This window comes from Sminthopsis crassicaudata, chromosome 5, assembly GCF_048593235.1.
Source record: "Sminthopsis crassicaudata isolate SCR6 chromosome 5, ASM4859323v1, whole genome shotgun sequence".
Taxonomy (NCBI): Eukaryota; Metazoa; Chordata; class Mammalia; order Dasyuromorphia; family Dasyuridae; genus Sminthopsis; species Sminthopsis crassicaudata.
Genome location: NC_133621.1, coordinates 314,230,707 through 314,250,403, shown reverse-complemented (window position 1 = coordinate 314,250,403; position 19,697 = coordinate 314,230,707). Strand labels below are relative to the sequence as shown.

Genomic DNA, 19,697 nt, shown 5'->3' with positions numbered 1-19,697 from the left:
TTGGGCCTTCTACAGAACAAGACATGGTCATAGCTAACTGGATAATAGTTCTAGATTTGAAAACTCTTAGAGACTGTGATGTTTAGCCTTCTCATATTACAGCTGAGGAAACGGAGGTACACAGAGATGATGGAGATTTGATCATTTTTATATAGCTATTAATTATTATAGCACCAATTCTTCTCACCATCAAATCCAATGGCCAGCCCACTATGGCAGGTCAGACTAATTAGCTTTGCTTTCCTTAGCCCAGCCTCAATGGCACCTCCTTCACGAAGCCCTCCAGGATGCCTGTCACGGGCCTCTCTGCTCTCTTATTCACTTTCGTGTAACACTGTACATTACGGGCATCCGGGTTTGTGCCGTCTACTTTCTGGGCAGTGCTCTGTACACACTAGGTTCTGAGAACTGGGTGAGGTCTTGGGTGATTCTGTGAGAAACAGGGAAGTGTTTTCTTCACCCAACAGGTGTGGGAAAGCGAGAGATTTGGGAAATTCCAAGCGAACGGAGGCTGGGCTGCAGTGGTCCAGACAGCTCCTCCGGGGCCTCCTTGCCCTCCGAAAGGTGGCCCAAGAGCATTGGGTCAGGCTTGGCCCAGCTTTACTCCTTGGTTCTCCAGGCCCCTCCCTCCTGGATTCGTTTTCCAAGGAGCTACAATTACAATGGATTAAATTCCCTCCTCCCCTTCCTGGCACAGATGTTCACTGGCAACAACAATGTGGGGGCCAGTGACTGCCCTGCTGTGCCTGCTGGAGATTCTAGGGACACTGCCAGCCAGATGGAGGTGGGGGGGCGTGGGCAGTGAGTGTCCGCCCAGACCTGGAATGCCTTGGCTTTCACCCATTCCTGGTGATGCTAAAGAAACAGGTCTGCCTCCTTATGGGAATTTCCCAAACCTCTTGCTTTCCCACACTTCATGGAAAAACACCACTTTTGTTTCTCACACAGTCCTGAACGTCCCTCCCAGCTGGGATGTTCCATGTTCTAAGACCCCTCTTTGCTCTGCCTTTGGATCATCTGTAATCTAACCATCCTTCTAACTCTAGTAGTCTCTGACAGGGTCATTTCACCTCCCTAGTTCTCAATTTCTGTTCTTGTCAAATGGCCACAATCCCCCCACACCCTCACCTACATCTTATCATCACGTACAGCCTGTGAGGACCCCCTAGGTGTGAGAGCTCTGTCAATTTTATTTTGTCCACCCAAAGATTCTTTATGCGTGACAGGTCTAGATTTGGAAGAACTAATTTTTATAGGGTCTCATTGAGTATCTGCAAAATCTCTGGTCCAAGGGGAATTTGTGTGAAGCAATAAAGGATTTGCCCCAAAGAGTTCTCATGGAGGGGGCGAAGGTGGGGGGCTGCGTTCGTGCCCACTGTTGCCTCTCGGTCTCATCTTTGGTTCCTCCAATGACACGTGCAGGAATGTTCCTGGTCACCATGCTAGGGTCCAATCACTGGGTGCTCCCTTCTTTCTTCTTTTTATCCTAGCTCTGCCAACTGTTCTCCAGGGAATGCCTTCTCCTGCATACTTGCTTCAGAGTCACCTACTCCCATAATTATATAAATATGTAGTGGCCACAGGGCTCCATCACACAGCATTGCTCCCTGGGCACCAGACTCTTGAATGGACAGCAGGTCTTTATCCTTGTCTTCTCTCTCTCTCTCCCTCAGAGCTCTGTCGTCTGTGGTGGCTTTGGGAGCCAATATCATCTGCAACAAGATCCCTGGCCTGGCCCCCCGACAACGAGCCATCTGTCAGAGTCGCCCCGACGCCATCATCGTGATCGGAGAAGGGGCACAGATGGGGATCAACGAGTGCCAATACCAGTTCCGCTATGGCCGATGGAACTGCTCTGCGCTTGGCGAGAAGACCGTCTTTGGGCAAGAGCTTCGAGTGGGTAAGGGATGCTCTCAAAAGTCAGCCAAATCAGTGGAGAGGGAGGAGGTGGTTGGTTGGCCACCTGGGAAATGGCCTTTTGCCTTTCATCGGCTTTGCCTGGATGGACTATAGAGGGACAACTGCCTTCCTGCTTTCTGACTTCTCTTGAAATAATATGCCACGAATCCCACGCTCTTATTTATCTAAGTAACACCACCGCCAACCATTCCGATGCATCTAATTCTGTGATCCAAACAATTCATGGACCATCCCATTGTCTTATTTCTCAAACAAAACCATATTCAAACCCTCCGGCTCCCTATTTCTGGTGTTCAGATAATGCATTAGCCACCTCCCCTCCTGATTCTGTAACTAAAATTAATGTATAAACCATCCTAGTGATAGAACTGAAATAATGTACAAATCGTCTCACTTCTTCCTTTATTGCACTGAAAAGATAACCAGACCACTCCGCTCCTTAGTTTCTCCAAACAACATATTAGCCATCACCGTATTTTTGTAACTGAAACGCTCTTCTCACCATTTCACTTCCTGTACTTATCTGAACCATCATTCAGTTAGTCATCTATTAAACACTGATGTCCCACTTCCTTTTTTCTCCAATTGAAATAAAACCCAAGCCATTTTCCTTCCTTTTTCTTCCTATGTCCACTTGAAAGGACCCGGATATATATATATAAAGTCTCAGTTTGATTTGTCCAGCAATAGGGAGCCATCAGCAGCCTTGGGTCAGATGAATGACTGTCCTGGATGGGGGTGATCCTGGCTCAGGTACAATGTGCACGATGAGCTCTCTGGGTCGCCTGGAATTTTACATTTTCATGGCAGCCGAGTGCCCATGGGTAGGGATTTTATAGCAGAGACAGGGTCCGGATGGACCTGGGTGCTTTGAGATTTATTTAGGTTAATTACTCAGCTGTGTGTGCATGTGTATGTGTATGAGCATGTGGGAATGAGTGTATATTGTGTGTGTATGTGGGGGGGGGAGGACCTTCATGTGAGTGACATGCAATAAGGCTGGAAAGGAAGTAGGGTAGAGGCCAAACAGCATAGGACTTTAGCTGTCAAACAAAGGAGTGTGTGTGAGCTATAGGAGTTTTTTGAGCAGGGGAGCGACACAGACCCAGACTCCCTGCCTCTTACCCTAATTTCACTTTGTTGGGTTGGTAAAGGTGGGATCAGAGACTAGAGGCAGGGAGGCCGGTCAGGACACGATGCTCCAGTGCAGTGTTGTCAGATGTCGCTCTCTCTCTGTCCTTTCTCTGGCTGCCCCCGCCGTCCTTTGGACCATAAGCACCATCTGCCTATCTCCCTCCTTGGGCCCCTAATTGCCAGTGCTTTGCTTCTGAAGCTGTGGTCCGAGGTTGCAGGGAAACTCCAGGATTTGGAGCTAGAACACCTGGTTTCAAGACCCAGACCTACAACTCCTAGAGCCAGGCCCCTGGCTTCTCTGGCCTCAGTTTCCCCACTGGTAAAAACCCGAGGGAGCTGAATTAGCTCTACACAGTCCCTGGCAGCTCTCAGGCTCTGAGTCAGAGGAGAGGGAGAAGAGGCGGCTTTGGAGCTTGGGACGTGGGCGGCCTGATCGATGTAAAGGCTGTGGGTGGGGTAAACTTTCCATGCCCTGTGGGTTTGGGAAAACCCTGTGCCAGGCTGCTCAGGGGCACTTCTGCAGAGGAGTGGAGAAGCCAGCGGGTGACGTGGGCTGCACAGCGCCGCTCGGCTCCTCTCCTCATGTGGGGCCCAAGGGCGGCCTCGATCCCAGCGCTGGCTCCCGGGGCCTCTTCCCCACCCACCTTGGCCACCCACTGTCTCTGGTTTCCTGTCTGGACTGTGGCTGCCGGGGGATCCCCCGACTCCGATTGCCACATCAGGGACCACCTGGGAGCCTTGGCCAGGCTTAGATGTGAGGTAAGGCCTAAGCCAGCCAGGAGCCTGAGGTTACGCTGGTCAGCTGGGTGACCTTCCTAAGTGGCCCCACTTCCATGGGCCTCCACCTCCTCTCCTCGGAGCGGAGCCTCGCTCAAGTGAACCCTTTTGGTCTCTTCCAATCTCCCCAATTCTGTGCATTTATCAAGGGTCGCTGGAATAGGCGTCAGGCCCTGGACAAGGGGACACATCTACAGAGACCCACGGAGGGGCTTCAAGGCACATGTTCCAAGTGAGATCCACAGCAGAGGCTGTCAGGAGATTGCCTTCAGATTCATCCCTGAGCCATTATATTCGCAGCATTATTATGACCATTTTACAGATGGGGAAACTGAGGCTTGGAGGAGGCAAGAGATTCAATCCTGGGGCACAAAGCTATCAAGGAACTAAATTCCCAGGCAGATCTCTTATGATGCTTCCAAGTCCAGTGGTTTTCCCTAACCCAGTGACCTTCTCTTCTCTCAGGATGCTGTCCCAATTCCTGCTCCAGCAGCCGGGACAGTGGGATACAGAGCCCCGGGGGAGCCAGATGTCAGGACGGGGTGGGGAGGAGCTTCAGACCTAGAAATCCCTCCCTTAAATGTCCAAGGCAGGCCCTGACAATCTTGGGCTGTCAAGCCATCGGGACTTTCACAAGTCGCCTCCATGAGACCCAGACTGATTAATAACTGCTGGAGCTCGGGCCTGCTGGGGAGAGCAAGGACAGAGCAGCAGCATGGGACCCATGTTTGTGGGGTGACATTGGGCAAAGCACAGCTCTTCTGGGCCTTGGTTTCCGCTTCTGTAAAATAAAAGGGCTGGATGCGGGGGGTTCAGGCTGCCAGAATGTCGTGGGGTTAAGGACGCGATCCCCTCGGTGCTCTCTTTCCCGGCCAGGCTGCTTTGGAGCGCCTGACTCCAGTCTGGGCAGCCCATTCTAGGTAGGGCATTGGCGAGCCGGACAAGGCCCAGAGGCCCGGGGCCCAAGGTAGCGAGGGAGCCGGGGACCAGAAGGCCCAAGCTGGGGTCAGGTGCCGATTTCTTGTTGTTCCCGAGAGGCTGCGATTTTCTCAGAATCGGGGAGCCCAGGTCCGGGCTGCCTCTAGCCCCTCTGGTTGCGCAATCTTCCCAAGGACTTGAGCTGGGAGACACAGGGTGGGCTGGTGGGTAGGGCAGAGAGAGCTGGGCCAGATCTCCAGGGTGACCTGGCTGGGGAGGAGGGCCAGGGGGCAGAGGAGCAGCCTCTGGGTCTTGGAAGGATGGCCAGCCTTATTCTGCTTGGCCTTAAAGGGGAGAAATGGAAGCGAGAGGGGCAAAGCTTCTGGCTTCCATGTGACAGAAAATGCCTGAGTTCTCTGGGCTCTCAAAGCGGAAGTAGTGATCTCCCCGTCACTGAAAGCTTCCTAAGGGGTCTGAAGGACCCACCGTTGGGGATGTGATGGAGAAGAGGGGATGCTCAGGGAGCCATTGGGCTGGAGGCCACTGGTGTCCCTTCCGGTTCCGAGGTACTGGGATTTCCTGACTTGGCCTTGGCTGGGGGCTGGGGGGAGGCTCAGGCCTGGAAGCAAGAGCAGAATTGGGACACAAAGGTCAATTAGGGCTTCATTTTGCAGTTAATGAAACCTAGACAGAGAGGGCAGGTAACCTAGGCGTGACTGACTGGAATCGGAACTGCAATCCTGAGCTTCGGAACCAGACTCTTTCCAGCGGACCCCACCGCTTGTGATCAGGACTAGGACCAAGGCCTGGTTATGGCATATCAGCTTGCCTAGCACTTGAGGTTCTACAGGGCCTCCATTGGCCTTCTACTGGGGCCTCCCAGCCTCTTCAGAGGCTGACTGGGGAAGCTGTGGCTGCTAAGAGTGGCTGAAAGGCTGCCTGACAGCCCCCAGTCTCTCCGGCGCTCCTGGAGCTGCCATGAACTGGGGAGGGGCTCTTCCCTCTCCGATCCAGAAGAGAGGGGACCTGCCTACTTCCCTGCCCTTCCTCCCACGGGGTACCCTGAGCTGCACCCATCATGTGGCTGCTGCAGACATGACCGGGCATAGGAGACGTTAATCCTGCTGCTCACGTGGAGCCGGATGGGATGGGCAGGGCTGGCCAGGCTGTGCCCCCACTGAGTTTGCTACTGGCTGGGGGGGGGGGAACCCCGTGCTGGGGGACTGACTCTGACCGTTGGATTTCTGACCAGACCCCATTTGCAATTCCAAGCGGTTCTCCCCCTCAGTTTGTGTTTTCCTGACTCAATCTTTATGGAAGCTTTTAATCTGGTGCAAAAATCAGGAGGTAAATGAGATGTGGGGGAATTCTGAGCAGCTCAGAATGGCAGGGCTGGGGGCCCCTTCGGCATGGGGGGCACTTTGCACTCGAGTAAACTGAGGCTTCGAGCCGAGAAGGCCCCTGCCTAGGGACACAGAGGGAGCGGGTGGCCAATCGGGCAGCGTCCTTCTGCATCCCATAGCAGGACACTGCTTACGTAAGCCCATCACTCAACCAGCCCTGGCCACAGCCTGAGAGAGAGGGGGGCGGAATTATCATCCCCATGTGGCTGACTTATCTAAGACCACTCAGCCCAGAAGTGGCAGATGAACCATGGACACTTTGGAGGGAGAAAAAGAGGGGATTTGGATCAGCTTAGTTGAAATGACTACCCAGAAGCACTTGGGGCTGGGGCTAGAAGGGGGACCTGATAAAGAAGGCCGCTCTCTGTGCTCTTTGCAGATTAGGAAGGGGCCTGCACAGAAGCCCAGCACCACAGGGTTTGGGCCCCGGGGGAGCCTCAGGCTGGACAAGGTCATCCAGCAGGCAGGTGGATGGCAGGGCCTGATAATGCCCCCCACCGGCCTCCCCATGGGCCCTATTCCGGGCTCCCCTGCGCAGCCTTTCCCCCAGTAGCAACTGCTTCATAAACACTGAGTCATCCCCATCAAGTCTGGAGCTGCCTCCGAGCCCCAGGCAGCCCAGAGCGCGTGCGGGTGCCCTGCCCACCTTGGCTAGGGATGGCAGCGTTCATGCCCCAACCCCCACCTGATGCCCGGGGAAGCCTGAGAACAGACCCTGGCCCCTGGGACACCTGTGTGTGCTGAGTCACAGGGAGAAAGCGTCGGGAGCGTGGAAGAGAGGGCAGAAGCTGGGGCTGCAGGGTGTGGACTTGCTGCCTCCCTCCCCCTGACTTTCTGGTGCCCAAGATGCCGCCTTTGGGGTCTCGCTCCTTGGGGTCGTGTCTCCTCTCATGACCAGCCTGTGTGGGAATGGGAGCAAATTACATTGATCTAGCCCCTCCCCTGCCAGTGACTGGAGAGGGATCGGCTTCTTCCAATCCTGACTTAGTTGCAGAGCCTGTCTAAACTCTGCCATCTCACGTTCCCAGCACCCCCTCCATGCCCCAGCTTTGACACAGTGATTTGGCTCAGGCCCCAACTCTTACCAGCCACTCCGGGCCAGGGCCAGGGGTTATCAGCCCTTTTTGACAGGGGCGGGTGGTGGAGAGTAGGGAAGTGGCTCATTCGGGGTCCCACATTTTATGGGCATCCACGGAGCTGCCGGCCTCCTGACTCCAGCCAAGTTTGGAGGGGCTCTGGCTGAGCTCATTCCCACCCCCTGCATTCTAGTCCAGCTTGGGTCTCCGCCGCAGTCTCCATTCACCCGCAGTCCCCATCCCTCAACCTCCCCCCATGAGAGCTGGCCTCCTACATCCTGGCATGAGAGCTTAGCTGGTAATGCTCTCCCAGCAGGTGATCCCGAGAGGTTAACAGGCTGGGCACTGCTCGGTGGCAGCTTTAAACAGCCTTTCGATCTCTGGGACTGGAGGGGAGGGGAACTCTCGAGGAACCCTCCTGGAAAACCATGCTGCTCTCCCAGGATCAGGCTCTTTCTGTCCCCACCCCAATCCTCTTGGGTTGTGTTCCACAGAAATCCCCTCCACGAAGGGCCCCGGACTCAGGGAGAAAGTCCTGGGCCTCCAGGCTCAGGCAGCGCCCGGCTCCGTTTCTCCCTGGCTGGCTGGGAGATTTAAGTATGTCACCACAAGTCAGATTGGGAGAAGCAAAGTCAAGGCTCCCACCCCAATCCAGGGCTCTTTCCCCCCTTCTCCCTCTCCTCCCTCAGCTTTCCCACTGGTAAAACAGAAGTTATACTTCCTGCTCTTTCTCCCTCCTAGAACAGTTCCTCCATCACTGACTTTCTTTGGGTCAGTCTTCCATGTGTAAATAACAGAAGTCAGGTCACTTAAAAGCGCTTGCAGTTCTCAGAGGGGCCCTGGGACAGCTCGAGCTAGGGAAGATGATCCATCTTCTCCAGTACTTGGCACAGGAATGACCGGGTGGCAGCTCTGGGGGCCATGCCAGAGAACCTGGCTCGCTGATCTTGGGCAACCGACACACTCTCTCTGGACCTCAGAATCTCTTTAAAATGAGCATTGACGCTTCGAGCTCTGACATCCCTCCATTCTAAGGCCCCTCCCAGCTCTGACATCCCCTGTTCTAAGACCCCTCCTGCACCCAACATTCTCTGGGCTAAGGCCCCTCCCAGCTCTGACATTCTGTGGGTCCAGGATCCTGGGAGCTCCCCATTGCTGGTGTGGTTTGAATGCACCCAACTAATTAAAAACAAATGACTTGGGAGCTGCCAGGAGGCCTGGCGTGTTTGAACGTGGTGTGACTTTTTATGATCCCGTATTTATAATCACATAATAGGAGGGCTTATGTTGGAGACACTGACTCAAGCTTAATCAGGGCAGCTGGCCCGGAGGCCCTCCTCTCGGCTCCCTGCAGGAACTTGTGTCCTATCTCCATGACACCCCGAGACTATAAAAAGATTGCTGGGATCTGCTCCGGGCACAGGGAAGGCATGAAGTGGGACTGTGCCAAGGGGCCTGGCCTGGAAGTCCAAGGCCCCCGGTGGGAACTAGCCAGGCACCTCAGTATCCCTGGGCCTCGGTTTTCTTGTCTGATGAAAGGCTCAGATCGGTCTATCTCCAACACCAATAGTAATTGGTGCTGGAAAAGTTCCCCCGAGGATTCCCAGGGCTGCTCAGCTGCCGTTCTGGGAATCTCTGCCCACTCTCCACACTGGCCCGAGGCCCACATTCATTAGGAGCCTAATTTGAGAGAGGCACAAAGACTGACACGGAAGGAGAGGACATTAAAAATGGCTATTATAAAAATGTTAGCTCCCGTCTTGAAGAGTTATAGTGATGATCAAATGAAAAATTGTTTAGTAAAGCACATACTAAGTGCTATACAAATGTTTAATTTTGGATATGGGACCAGTATTTAGATCTTCTTGATCTGAGCCAATGATGTTATATCATGTAGCCACTCTGGTGCAGATCAGAGGTGTGGAAGGCAAAGTATGGAAGAGAAAACTTGGTGCTAAGTTAAAGATGTAGCATAGTAACTAATGACAGCAGTCAGCAGCAGCAGCAGTAATAAGAGGAGGAGGAGGAGGAGCAGCAGCAGCAGCAGTCAGCAACAGGAGCAATAGTAATAGTGGGAGCAGCAGCAGTAGTCAGCAACCGTGATAGTGGGAGCAGCAGCAGTAGTCAGCAGCAGTGATAGTGGGAGCAGCAGCAGTAGTCAGCAGCAGCAATAATAACAGCAGCAGCAGCAGCAGTCAGCAGAAGTGATAGTGGGAGCAGCAGCAGTAGTCAGCAGCAGCAGTAATAGCAGCAGCAGCAGTCAGCAACAGGAGCAATAGTAATAGTGGGAGCAGCAGCAGTAGTCAGCAGCAGCAATAATAACAGCAGCAGGCAGCAACAGGAGCAATAGTAATAGTGGGAGCAGCAGCAGTAGTCAGCAGCAGCAGTAATAGCAGCAGCAGCAGCAGTCAGCAGCAGTGATAGTGGGAGCAGCAGCAGTAGTCAGTAGCAGCAGTAATAGCAGCAGCAACAGTCAGCAACAGGAGCAATAGTAATAGTGGGAGCAGCAGCAGTAGTCAGCAGCAGCAGTAATAGCAGCAGCAGCAGCAGTCAGCAGCAGTGATAGTGGGAGCAGCAGCAGTAGTCAGCAGCAGCAGTAATAGCAGCAGCAGCAGCAGCAGTCAGCAGCAGTGATAGTGGGAGCAACAGCAGTAGTCAGCAGCAGCAGTAATAGCAGCAGCAGCAGCAGTCAGCAGCAGTGATAGTGGGAGCAGCAGCAGTAATAGCAGCAGCAGTCAGCAGCAGTGATAGTGGGAGCAGCAGCAGTAGTCAGCAGCAGCAGTCAGCAGCAGTGATAGTGGGAGCAGCATAGTCAACAGCAACAGCAGGACTAGTAGGAGCAGCAGCAGTAGCAGGTGGGGACTCTTCCGCCGGTAGCCCACTGAGAATTACAAAGCATCTTCCCACTCCAGTCTGCCAGGCTAGAAGCCAAAACGGAAGCTGGTCCATCTCCTTCCCCTTGAGACTCTGCCCAATTGCCTCTTTGCAGTTCTTGATTTATAGAGTCCTCCCTTTGCACTCTTTCTCCATCTCTCTGTCCCCCTGTGTCTGTCTCTCTGTGTATAGATGTCTCCCTATCCATCATTCTATCTCCTTTTCCCTCCCCCCTTCTCTTTCCCTAACTCTCTTTCCTAACTTTTCTGTGTTCTCCTAGCTTCCTCTTTCTGTGTCTCCCTCTCCCCGCCCTTAGGATACCATCATGGGTCACTTGCAAGCTCCTTTAGGACAAGTCTCCCCCCTTTCTCTCCAGAATTGAGCACAGGGCCCTGTAATACAGGGGATTAATAAATAAATGATTTTAAATTGATTTGGTGATCCCAGAAGGACAGGGAACGAGGGGCTGGGCAGGGCACACAGGCTGATAGAGGAGCCCATGAATCTAAGGGCGTCAGGACTCAGAAGGTCAAGGTTCAGATCTGATCCAGACTTAGAGATCAGGGTGGGGGGGTAGCTATTCCCTTGGGAAGAGGGAATACTCTAGTACTAGTTCAGACTAATTAGCTGACACCAAGTCTTTGTTCAGGAACCCCGAGTCACACCCCTGGGGAGCAGTATCTGGAATGAATGTCCCCCTTCTCCTTCTCCAGAGCTGTTGGAATCCTTCAAGGCTAAGCTCATGTGCTCCTCTATTGGTTAGCTGCTCTGATTGAGAGTGGAAGAAGCTAAGGGAGGGAGGGAGGGAGGGAAAAAGGGAGGGAGGGACGAAGGAAGGAAGGAAGGACGGAAGGAAGGAAGGAAGGAAGGAAGGAAGGAAGGAAGGAAGGAAGGAAGGAAGGAAGGAAGGAAGGAAGGAAGGAAGGAAGGAAGGAAGGAAGGAAGGAAGGAAGGAAGGAAGGAAGGAAGGAAAGAGAGAGGGAGAAAGGAGAGAGGGAAGAAAGGAAGGGAGAAGAAAGGAGAAAGGAAAGAAGGGAGGGAGAAAGAAGGAAAGAGAAGAAGGAAGGATGGAAGAGAGGGAGGGAAGAAAGAAAGGGAGGACAGGGAAGAAAGGAAGCAAGGAAGAACAGGGAAAAAGAAAGGGAGGGAGGGACGGGAAGGCATTTATTGAGTGCCCACCATATGCCAGGCACATAACTAACACTTTACAAATTGGCTCATTTGGTCCCCACGTTACAGGTGCTATTATGGTATCTCTTTCACAGTTGAGGGCATGGAGGCAGTCAGGAACTAAGTGATTTGCCAGGGCTGACAGTGTTTGAGGCCAGATTAGCACTCTGGTCTCCCTGACTCCAGGCCTAGCACCCCAAGCACTGGGCTCTCCCTAGATCCCTCCCTAGCTCTGCATTCTTTGTGGGAAGCAGAGAAGATGGAATGTGATCCACAGGCCTTAGGGAGACAGGAATACGCTCAACGCCTGGTGGTCTCGAGTCCCAGCTTGGGGGGGACTGGGAGAGGAGGCAAGGAAAAGGGCAAAGAGCCAGGCCCTTCAGTCGGTCTTCAAAGCCCACAGCCAGCCCGCTTCTTTGGCCCTTCCACTTCCCCTTTCCTTTCTTCTCTCTGTTCCTATCTGTTTGACCTCTGCCCCTCCTTCTCTGTGACCCCATTCCCCTTTCTCTCTATCTCCCTTTCCCTGAAAGCAGGAAATGAGGGCCCTGCATTTGGTGCTTCATGCAGGTAAAGATCTAGGCTCCTTGGGGGAGGATCCCAGTCCTTCAAGCATTTCTTTTTCTCTCCTCCGAGACCAGGACAGACAGACAGCAGACAGGTGTGGCCTGGGTTGGGGCAGCTGACCACAGCCGGGGCGCTGTTTCCACAGGCAGTTGAATTCACTTCACATTGAACTTGCATCTCCATGCCTGGGGAGTGCACTGGAATGAGGGGAACGAATGCCATCCACCCAAACCTGCCTGACAGGAAGAGGAGGCCGTGGGCTCAGGGGACCATGGCGGGGAAGGCTCACGTGTGCACGCACTGGCTCCTGGCTCCTCAGCAGGGGAGAAAGGAGCCCAGCATCCCAGGGGACAGCAGAATATAAGGGAGGACCAGAACCCAGAGGACAGGTCTTGCCCAGCACCCCGCCCCAGGGGATGAGATGAGGAAGGCCCCTCAGCATACCTCTGGGCAAGGGATGTGACACTCAGAACAGAGATGTTCCTGTTTTCAAGATCACAGAGGCCAAGTTAAGAGCCTCTTCTCCAAAGAATTCCCACTCATCTCCATCCCAGGCCTGATGAGCTGAGTGACCTTGAGCAAGTCAATGTTATAGGGCCCTTAGAAGAGATGTCAGAGCTGGGAGAGAGCTTAGAACAAGGGGTGTCAGAGCTGGGAGGGAGCTTAGAACAGGGGATGTCAGAGCTGAGAGGGAGCTTAGAACAGGGGATGTCAGAGCTGAGAGGGAGCTTAGAACAGGGGGTGTCAGAGCTGAGAGGGAGCTTAGAACAGGGGGTGTCAGAGCTGGGAGGGAGCTTAGAACAGGGGATGGCAGAACTGGGAGAGATTGAACAGCATTTCCATTCTACCCAAAGGAAAGAGTGAGGTTCATGCATATCTGAGGCAGATACCAAACCTCAGGCCATAATCCTTTAGTGCTTTGATTTTGGGGACTATTTCTGCCAGGCTGAGTTCGTTTCTCCCAAGAATAACTCAAAGCTTTGCCGCCCTGGTGGTCTCACATCAATTAAATTAAATGAAGCTCAAATTGGATAAGCTCTCCCTGGATCCCTATGACCTGATTTAGAGGCAGGTATGCCAATGGTCTCTTTGTCTCCATCATATCACACACGTGCATTCATAGATGCATATGGATGTACATGTGCATGTCTGTGTGTGTGTGTGTGTGTGTGTGTGTGTGTGTGTGTGTGTGCACATGAGTGTGTGTGTGATTGTTTCCAAGCCAGGGAAAGGCTTGTTTCCTGTGTCTGGGCTCCTTGCAACCTTTGCTCTTTACTCCCTATTCTAACCCCAGATGTAGAATAGGCCCTTTTCTTGGGACCTCAGTTTCCTCCTCTGCAGAATGAGAGGATCTCTCCAGATGAGCCCAAAGTCCCACCTATTTCTCAGTCCTCCAATCTCATGATTCTGTGAAAGCAGGAACCACAGCTCTGCTGGACGTTCTGTAGCTCCTTGCCCATCCATCTGCCCACTACAGGCATTTCAATTCATGTGTTGGTCTGTAAATTGTCCAGGGCACTGGACTGCCAATCAGTCAATCAGCATCCGTTAAGCACCTACTATGTGCCAGGCACCGTGCTAGACACTATTGAGACAAAGAAAGGCAAAATTCTCTGCTCTTGAGAACATAATCCAATGGGTGGAACAACTGGCAAAGAGATACATAGCAAGCAAGCTTCATCCAGAATAAATAGGAAATCATTAACAGAGAGAAGGAATGGGGATTAGGAGGGCTGGTGAAGGCTTCCTGTAGAAGGGGGATTTTAGCTGGGACCTGAAGGGAGCTGGGAGGTCAGTGGTAGGAAAGAAGAAACGAGCCTTCTGGGTATGGGATGGGGCCGGCCAGAGAGGGTTTCCAGAACAGAAAGATGGAGAGTCTTGTTCATAGGCCGGGGTCACTGGTTGGGAGACCATATGTTGGGGAGTAAGGTGTGGGGAAAGGTAGGTGGGGGTAGGATGAGGGGGAAAGACTCCCGGCAGGCACTGACCCCCAGCAGCTACTGCCTGAGATGGTGAGGGCTGGGACCAGGGTGGGGGCTGTCCCAGGAGAGAAGGGGGTTTACTTAAGACATACCCTGGTGGTGAAATCAGTAGATCTTGGCAACAGCTTGAATGTGGGGGCTGGGAAATAGTGAAGAGTTCAGGCTGACTGCTAGGTTGTGAATCTGGGGCCAATGGTAAAAGGAAAGTTCAGAAAGGGGAGAGTTGAGAAAAGATGGGATTGTGAAAAGCCTCAGACATTTTCTAGCTGTGTGATCCTTGGAAACACATTCTGTCTGCCTCAGTTTCCCTCTTTGTGTTTGTCATTAAACCTTCTAGCTCTGAATCTAGGCCCCATAAGAATTTGAATTTGAAAGACAGAGAATAACGCTAGCTGAATTCTATTTCCTGTCTCAGCTATGTCAGAGTCTCTCCTTCTAAGACCTCCAGTGCCAGAACTCCCTATGATTCACCAGATAAAAAGTAAATCCTCCTTGAGTAGAATGGAAGTTCTAGAAAGGCAGAGGCCAGTGTCCAGTGCATAGTAGGCATGGACCATTCTAAACACGGACCATTGGATGGATCTATACATGCACTGGTTAAGGCCAGCACAGTTCAGCTCTGACCTACCGCCCAATTTACCTACTCCAGGCTCTACCCGAACTGGGATGCTGGCTCTTACTCCCCTTATCGGCTCCCTGTAGTAGCTTCTGGTCACCTTTAGCACTTGGGAAAGTGTGTGGTCTCTGCCCCTCTGGTCCGATCTGGAAGTGACCTTGAGGTGTCCCAACTGGGAGGCTCATTGAAGGGTCGAAGCCATCTGGAGCTAACATGGCTCCCAGAGAAGGGCCGGGCCGTGCACTAGAGGCAGAGCTGGCCCCCTTCGGAGGTTCTGGGCCGACGTGTGTCCGAGGCCCCAGGGGCCGGCAGCCCGGCCTCACCCCTCCTTCCTCTTGTTTGCAGGGAGCCGGGAAGCTGCCTTCACTTACGCCATCACAGCCGCTGGCGTCGCCCACGCAGTCACCGCGGCCTGCAGCCAGGGCAACCTGAGCAACTGCGGTTGTGACAGAGAGAAGCAGGGCTACTACAACCAGGAGGAGGGCTGGAAGTGGGGCGGCTGCTCAGCCGATGTCCGCTACGGCATCGAGTTCTCCAGGCGCTTCGTCGATGCCCGCGAGATCAAGAAGAATGCCAGGCGGCTCATGAACCTGCACAACAATGAAGCTGGAAGAAAGGTGACTATCCTGGGGGTCTAGGCTGGAGGCCCTGGGGCAGGGAGGAGGCTCTGAGGATGGGAGGCCAGGCTGGACAGCCCCATCTCGTCCACACCAGCTGGGTGCCTGGCCTGCGAGTCAGTGCAGAGGCCCATGAGGTGAAGTCAGCCAGTGGATCCACAAGCATTTATTTAGCAGCAGCTAATACAAGGTTTAGGCAGTCTCTGCCCCCACACTTTCCACTACTACACCCTCACACTTTCCACCACCCTAGAGAAGAGTGTTCAACATAATTCTTGGGAAAAAACTTCCCGGGGAATGCCAGAGCTGGGAAGGGCCTGCCACACGGTCGCCTCCAATCCTCCCATTTTATGGAAAGCAAGCGACTTGTCCGGCTCTCACAAGTGGCCATGCTGGGATTCGTAGCAGGCTCCCAGAAAGGCATCCTGCCCCCCAGGAGAACAAGGCTTTGCCCACCCAGCCTCTCTGGGCAGAGCAAGCTCCTCGCCAATGTAGCTGGGGAGTGCTGGCCTTGGATCCTTTCAGGCTTACCTTTGAACACAAACTGTGTGTCCTGGGCAAGCCTGAATCCCCCCGGCCTTGATTATCTCATCTGCTGACTAGTACCTCCTTTTGGGAGGTTCCAGTGAGCTTGAGAAAGGCGTTCTGAAAACGTGAAAGTGCTCTATAAATGCTCATCATTACCACTCGGGCCCCTGTCGCCAGGGTCTGAGGCCTCCAAGCTGCTTCTGGGGCTGCCGCCGTGGCCCTGAGAGTGCCGCTCCTCTGCCCATGGAGTCTTTCAGGTGCTCCGAGGCAGCCGGCAACGCCCCTCCCCACTCCGGACTCCCTATTCCAGGCTCAACCAGCCCAGTTCCTGGGAGTGATGCAGGGAAGCCTGAGTGGCATCCACCTCCCCCGCCCCAAGCTGCCATCCTCTGGAAGCTGCCTGCTTCTTGGGGACTGCCTCACAGGTGAATGGCAGAACCTATCTCCGGGATGCCCCGTGATCCCCGGTGGGGGATCTCTTGTCTTCTCCGGCTGAGAGGCCCCACGATGGGTGGGAAATGAGAGAAATGAGCCGCTTCTGAGAGAGCATGAGGATATTGTGGCACAGCCCCCGGTCTCCCAGCCCACAACCCTACGAAGAAGGTGCCGGCTGAGGGCGCTGGGCCAGCCAGCCACAGGCAGGGAAGGCTTCGCTGCTTCCCCAGATCTCAGAGGGCAGATGCCGTCTATGTGTCCTCCTACCGCCTTAGTCACTAAAGGCAGACAGACTGGGCAAGGAGGAGGCGCGGCTCGAAGACCCCTGGGCGCTGATCTGGCTCTGCGCTTATGAACTATGGCCTTGGCAAAGACCACCCCTCTTTGGTCCCCAGATTTCTTCTCTGTAAAATGGAAGGGGTGTGCCAGGTGATCTCCAAGGTCACTCCAAGGTGTCTTTCTATCTTCACGTTCTTAGGCTTTTCCCAGCTCTGACACCCCCTGTCCTCATGGGGTACATTGTGGTATTGTGAACACTGCTGGGTTATTGTATGTGTTGTTGGGTTATTACGTACGTTATGTTATTGCAGATATTGTTCTCTGGGTCTAACCACCTCACTGTGCGCCAGTTCCTGCCAATCTGAGGCTCCTCGGAAACCACACCTGTCGTCAGTTCTTAGTGCCCGACAATATTCTATCACATTCCTAAGCACAACAGGTTTAACCACACCCCACTGGTTAACCTCATTCCATTGATGGGCATCCTTTTGGTTAACCATGCCCCATTGACGGGCACCCCTTTAGTTAACCATGCCCCACTGAAGAGCATCCCCTTGGCTAACCTCACCCCATTGAGGAACATCCCTTTAGCTAACCCTGCCCCATTGATTGGCACCCCTTTGGTTAATCTTGCTCCATCCCTTGAGTGCCCTGTTCTTTGCCTCCATCAGATAAACCTATTTCTATGTATGGGTCTTTGTCCTCTCTCTTTCCTCTCTCCCTCTGTGGTATCAGCCTGGCAGAGGCACTGATGCCTTTCCTTACCCCTCTCATCCCCAGTGCCTTCTACCCACACTCTCAGCTCCTGGGTCTTCAGTCATGCACTGGGGGTGCCTTGCCAGGCCAGCCTTCTCCCCTGAACCCCAGGCTCTGGCCTGCTTTCCCTTTCCTCCTTCCATAACATCCACACTTCCAGTCCTGCCAATCTCAGCTGAATTTTGGGAGCTGTCCAACGAAGATCATGGAAACCGAGAGGTGAAAGGGCCTCACAAGACAGAGATTATTTTGTCCAATTGCTCATTTCACAGATGAGAAACCTGAGACCAATGGGAGGAAGACAGTTTACCACAGATCATATGGGTGGCTGGTGGCAGAGGGGTGAGGTGGGCTGCATCCTCCATTTGCCCACAATGGTGACTGGCAAACTCTTGCCAGCTTGAGCACACTTCCGCGGGCTCAGCTGTCCTCCGGGATTATGGACTCTCGTCCCACCTTCCGTGCAGCCCTTTAGGCAGGGCAGTGCAGGAGAATCAAAAAGCGGCAGCAGAGGCAGAGGGCAGCTGGGCGTCCCTCTGGGGGCTGCCCACTCTCCTGGGAGGCCAAAGGAGCTCTGCTCCCCACGTTTTGAATTTGAATTGAATTTGAACTGGGAACAAAGGTTTGCTGTGGTGTGCAGATTTCTCTGCTGCCTTCCCTGAACCAAGCAGGATGGGAAAAGGTGGGTCAGACATACAGATCTGGAGAACTCCCGAGGAAGCAGCTCAGGCTGCTTGTCTCTGAATGGCCCAGAGAGGCTGAGCCTGACTTTCTACCTCCCCAAAGAATGCTGGCTGAGTAGAAGAAATGTGGGGGAAGATCCCATCAGAGCCACATCATTGAGAAGAACCTTAGCGATGTTCTAGTCAACTTCCCTCCTCATATAACAGACTGAGAAACTGAGGCCTAAGAGGAGAGTGACTGCCCAGTCTCCTCCTACTAACTCACTAGAATTGACATTGGCTGCATGGAGGCTCTTGGACCTGGGAGATGCTGGGAAGTTGTTCTTGGCCAAGAACAAGGGGGTGGAAGCCAGGAAAGGGCTCAATAGACATTGCCCCATTTCCTAAAATCCCACGTCCACTGTCTCCCCATCTTTGGACTTTAAAGGTCCTCTCCGGTTTGAAACCTAGTCATCCTGTCATTTTCAATCATGGCTCAGGCTGAGAGCCCTCATCATGAAAGCTATAGGGAAAAGGCACTGGACATCCTTGGAGTCTGTGATCACTTCTGGGGAGATTCTTGCCCAAGCTACTCACCCAACTCCCTACACAGCCAGGCTGGGCTCCTGGCTGGGGCTGGGCTGCCCAATCACTTTTATCTGCTGGGTTTCCTGCTTGCTGGAAATGGGGATCTGAAGGTAGAGGTGGGGAGAGAGAAAGAGACAGATACAGAGAAACAGAGATAGACATACAGAGAGAGAGAAAAAAAATGAGGAGAGAGACAGAGACAGAGAGAGAGAGAGAGAGAGAGAGAGAGAGAGAGAGAGAGAGAGAGAGAGAGAGAGAGAAAAGAGAAAAGAAACAGAGAGACAGAGGGAATATGAATAGAGAGCAGGCATTCATCCCCATGCGTGAGAGGGATGAAAAGAAAGCAAAGTGGAGAAACTGAGCCGGAAGCTGCCCAGAAGGCTGAGTCAGTGACGGCAGATAGTGATCTCAGTGCTGCCGTCTGCCAGCCGCCTTCCTGTAGGACAAAGCTCCCCCACCCCATTCAGCAGCCTCATCTCCATAGGACCGAAAGCACCCTGGCCTGTTTGGGGCAGAGATCTGATAGTGTCCCATGTTCCAGATAAGAAAACTGAAGCTTGGTCTTCCAGCCTGGAGGATTTGTCCAGACCAGTTCAGACCATGGTCCTGGGGTTAGAGCTCATAGCATGTGATCTGGAGCCTGAGGACACCCGATGGCTGAGACTTTATAACAGGTTATCTAACCTCCAAATCCAGTGCTCTCTTCCCCAAGCTAGGCGGACTCTGTGTGGCCACATGGAGGCTTCTAGATGGCTCACAGACTAAAGGGGCATTTTGTCCTGTCTTTATTCTTAAACCCAGAAAGCCATGTTGAGTTTGCCTCTGGGCAGGGGCTTCCAGGGAGTCTGCATCCCATGCCCAAACTTATGCCCATGATAGTGGCAAGAGTAGTTCACTCAGGCATGGCACTAAACCATGCCTGTCTCCAGTACAGGATCTTGCAGGAACTTCATAATCTAAATAGCTAAATCCAGGAGTTATGTGACCTTAGATAAGTGCACTCCCTCAAAGGAGAAGGAAGAGGGACAGCATTCCATTTCACAGTTTCTTCCTCTACAAAATAAGGTAATTGGGTCATTTGATCTCTGAGGTCTCTTTTAGGACTGGAAGTCAGGAAGACAGGAATGGAAATTCAGCCTCAGATACTTATTAGTTGTGTGATTTGGGGCAAGTCACTTAACTTGTCTGGGAATAAAATAACACCTATGTCTCGGAATTTTTAAAATAATAACTTTTAAAAACTTTTTCGAAATATATGCAAAGATAGTTTTTAATATTCACCCTTGCAAAACCTTGTAATCCAATTTTTTTCTCCCCTGTCTTCCCCCCCACCCGCTCCCTAGACACAAGTAATCAATATTTGTTAAATATGTTTCATTTCTTCTAGACATATTTCCA

The 19,697-nt window shown here is 53.0% G+C and overlaps 1 protein-coding gene across 1 annotated transcript in view; it reads left to right on the top strand.

Moving 5' to 3' along the window:
* The first annotated feature begins 1,613 nt into the window (after nucleotides 1-1,613).
* Nucleotides 1,614-19,697, top strand: part of WNT7B (Wnt family member 7B) — a 21,521-nt gene continuing 3,437 nt past the window's right edge. Inside the window, exons 1-2 of the mRNA XM_074272165.1 lie at nucleotides 1,614-1,900; nucleotides 14,780-15,051. Of these exons, the coding sequence (XP_074128266.1) occupies nucleotides 1,627-1,900; nucleotides 14,780-15,051 (546 nt within the window). The 5' untranslated portion in view covers nucleotides 1,614-1,626. The remainder of the gene's footprint in view (nucleotides 1,901-14,779; nucleotides 15,052-19,697) is intronic.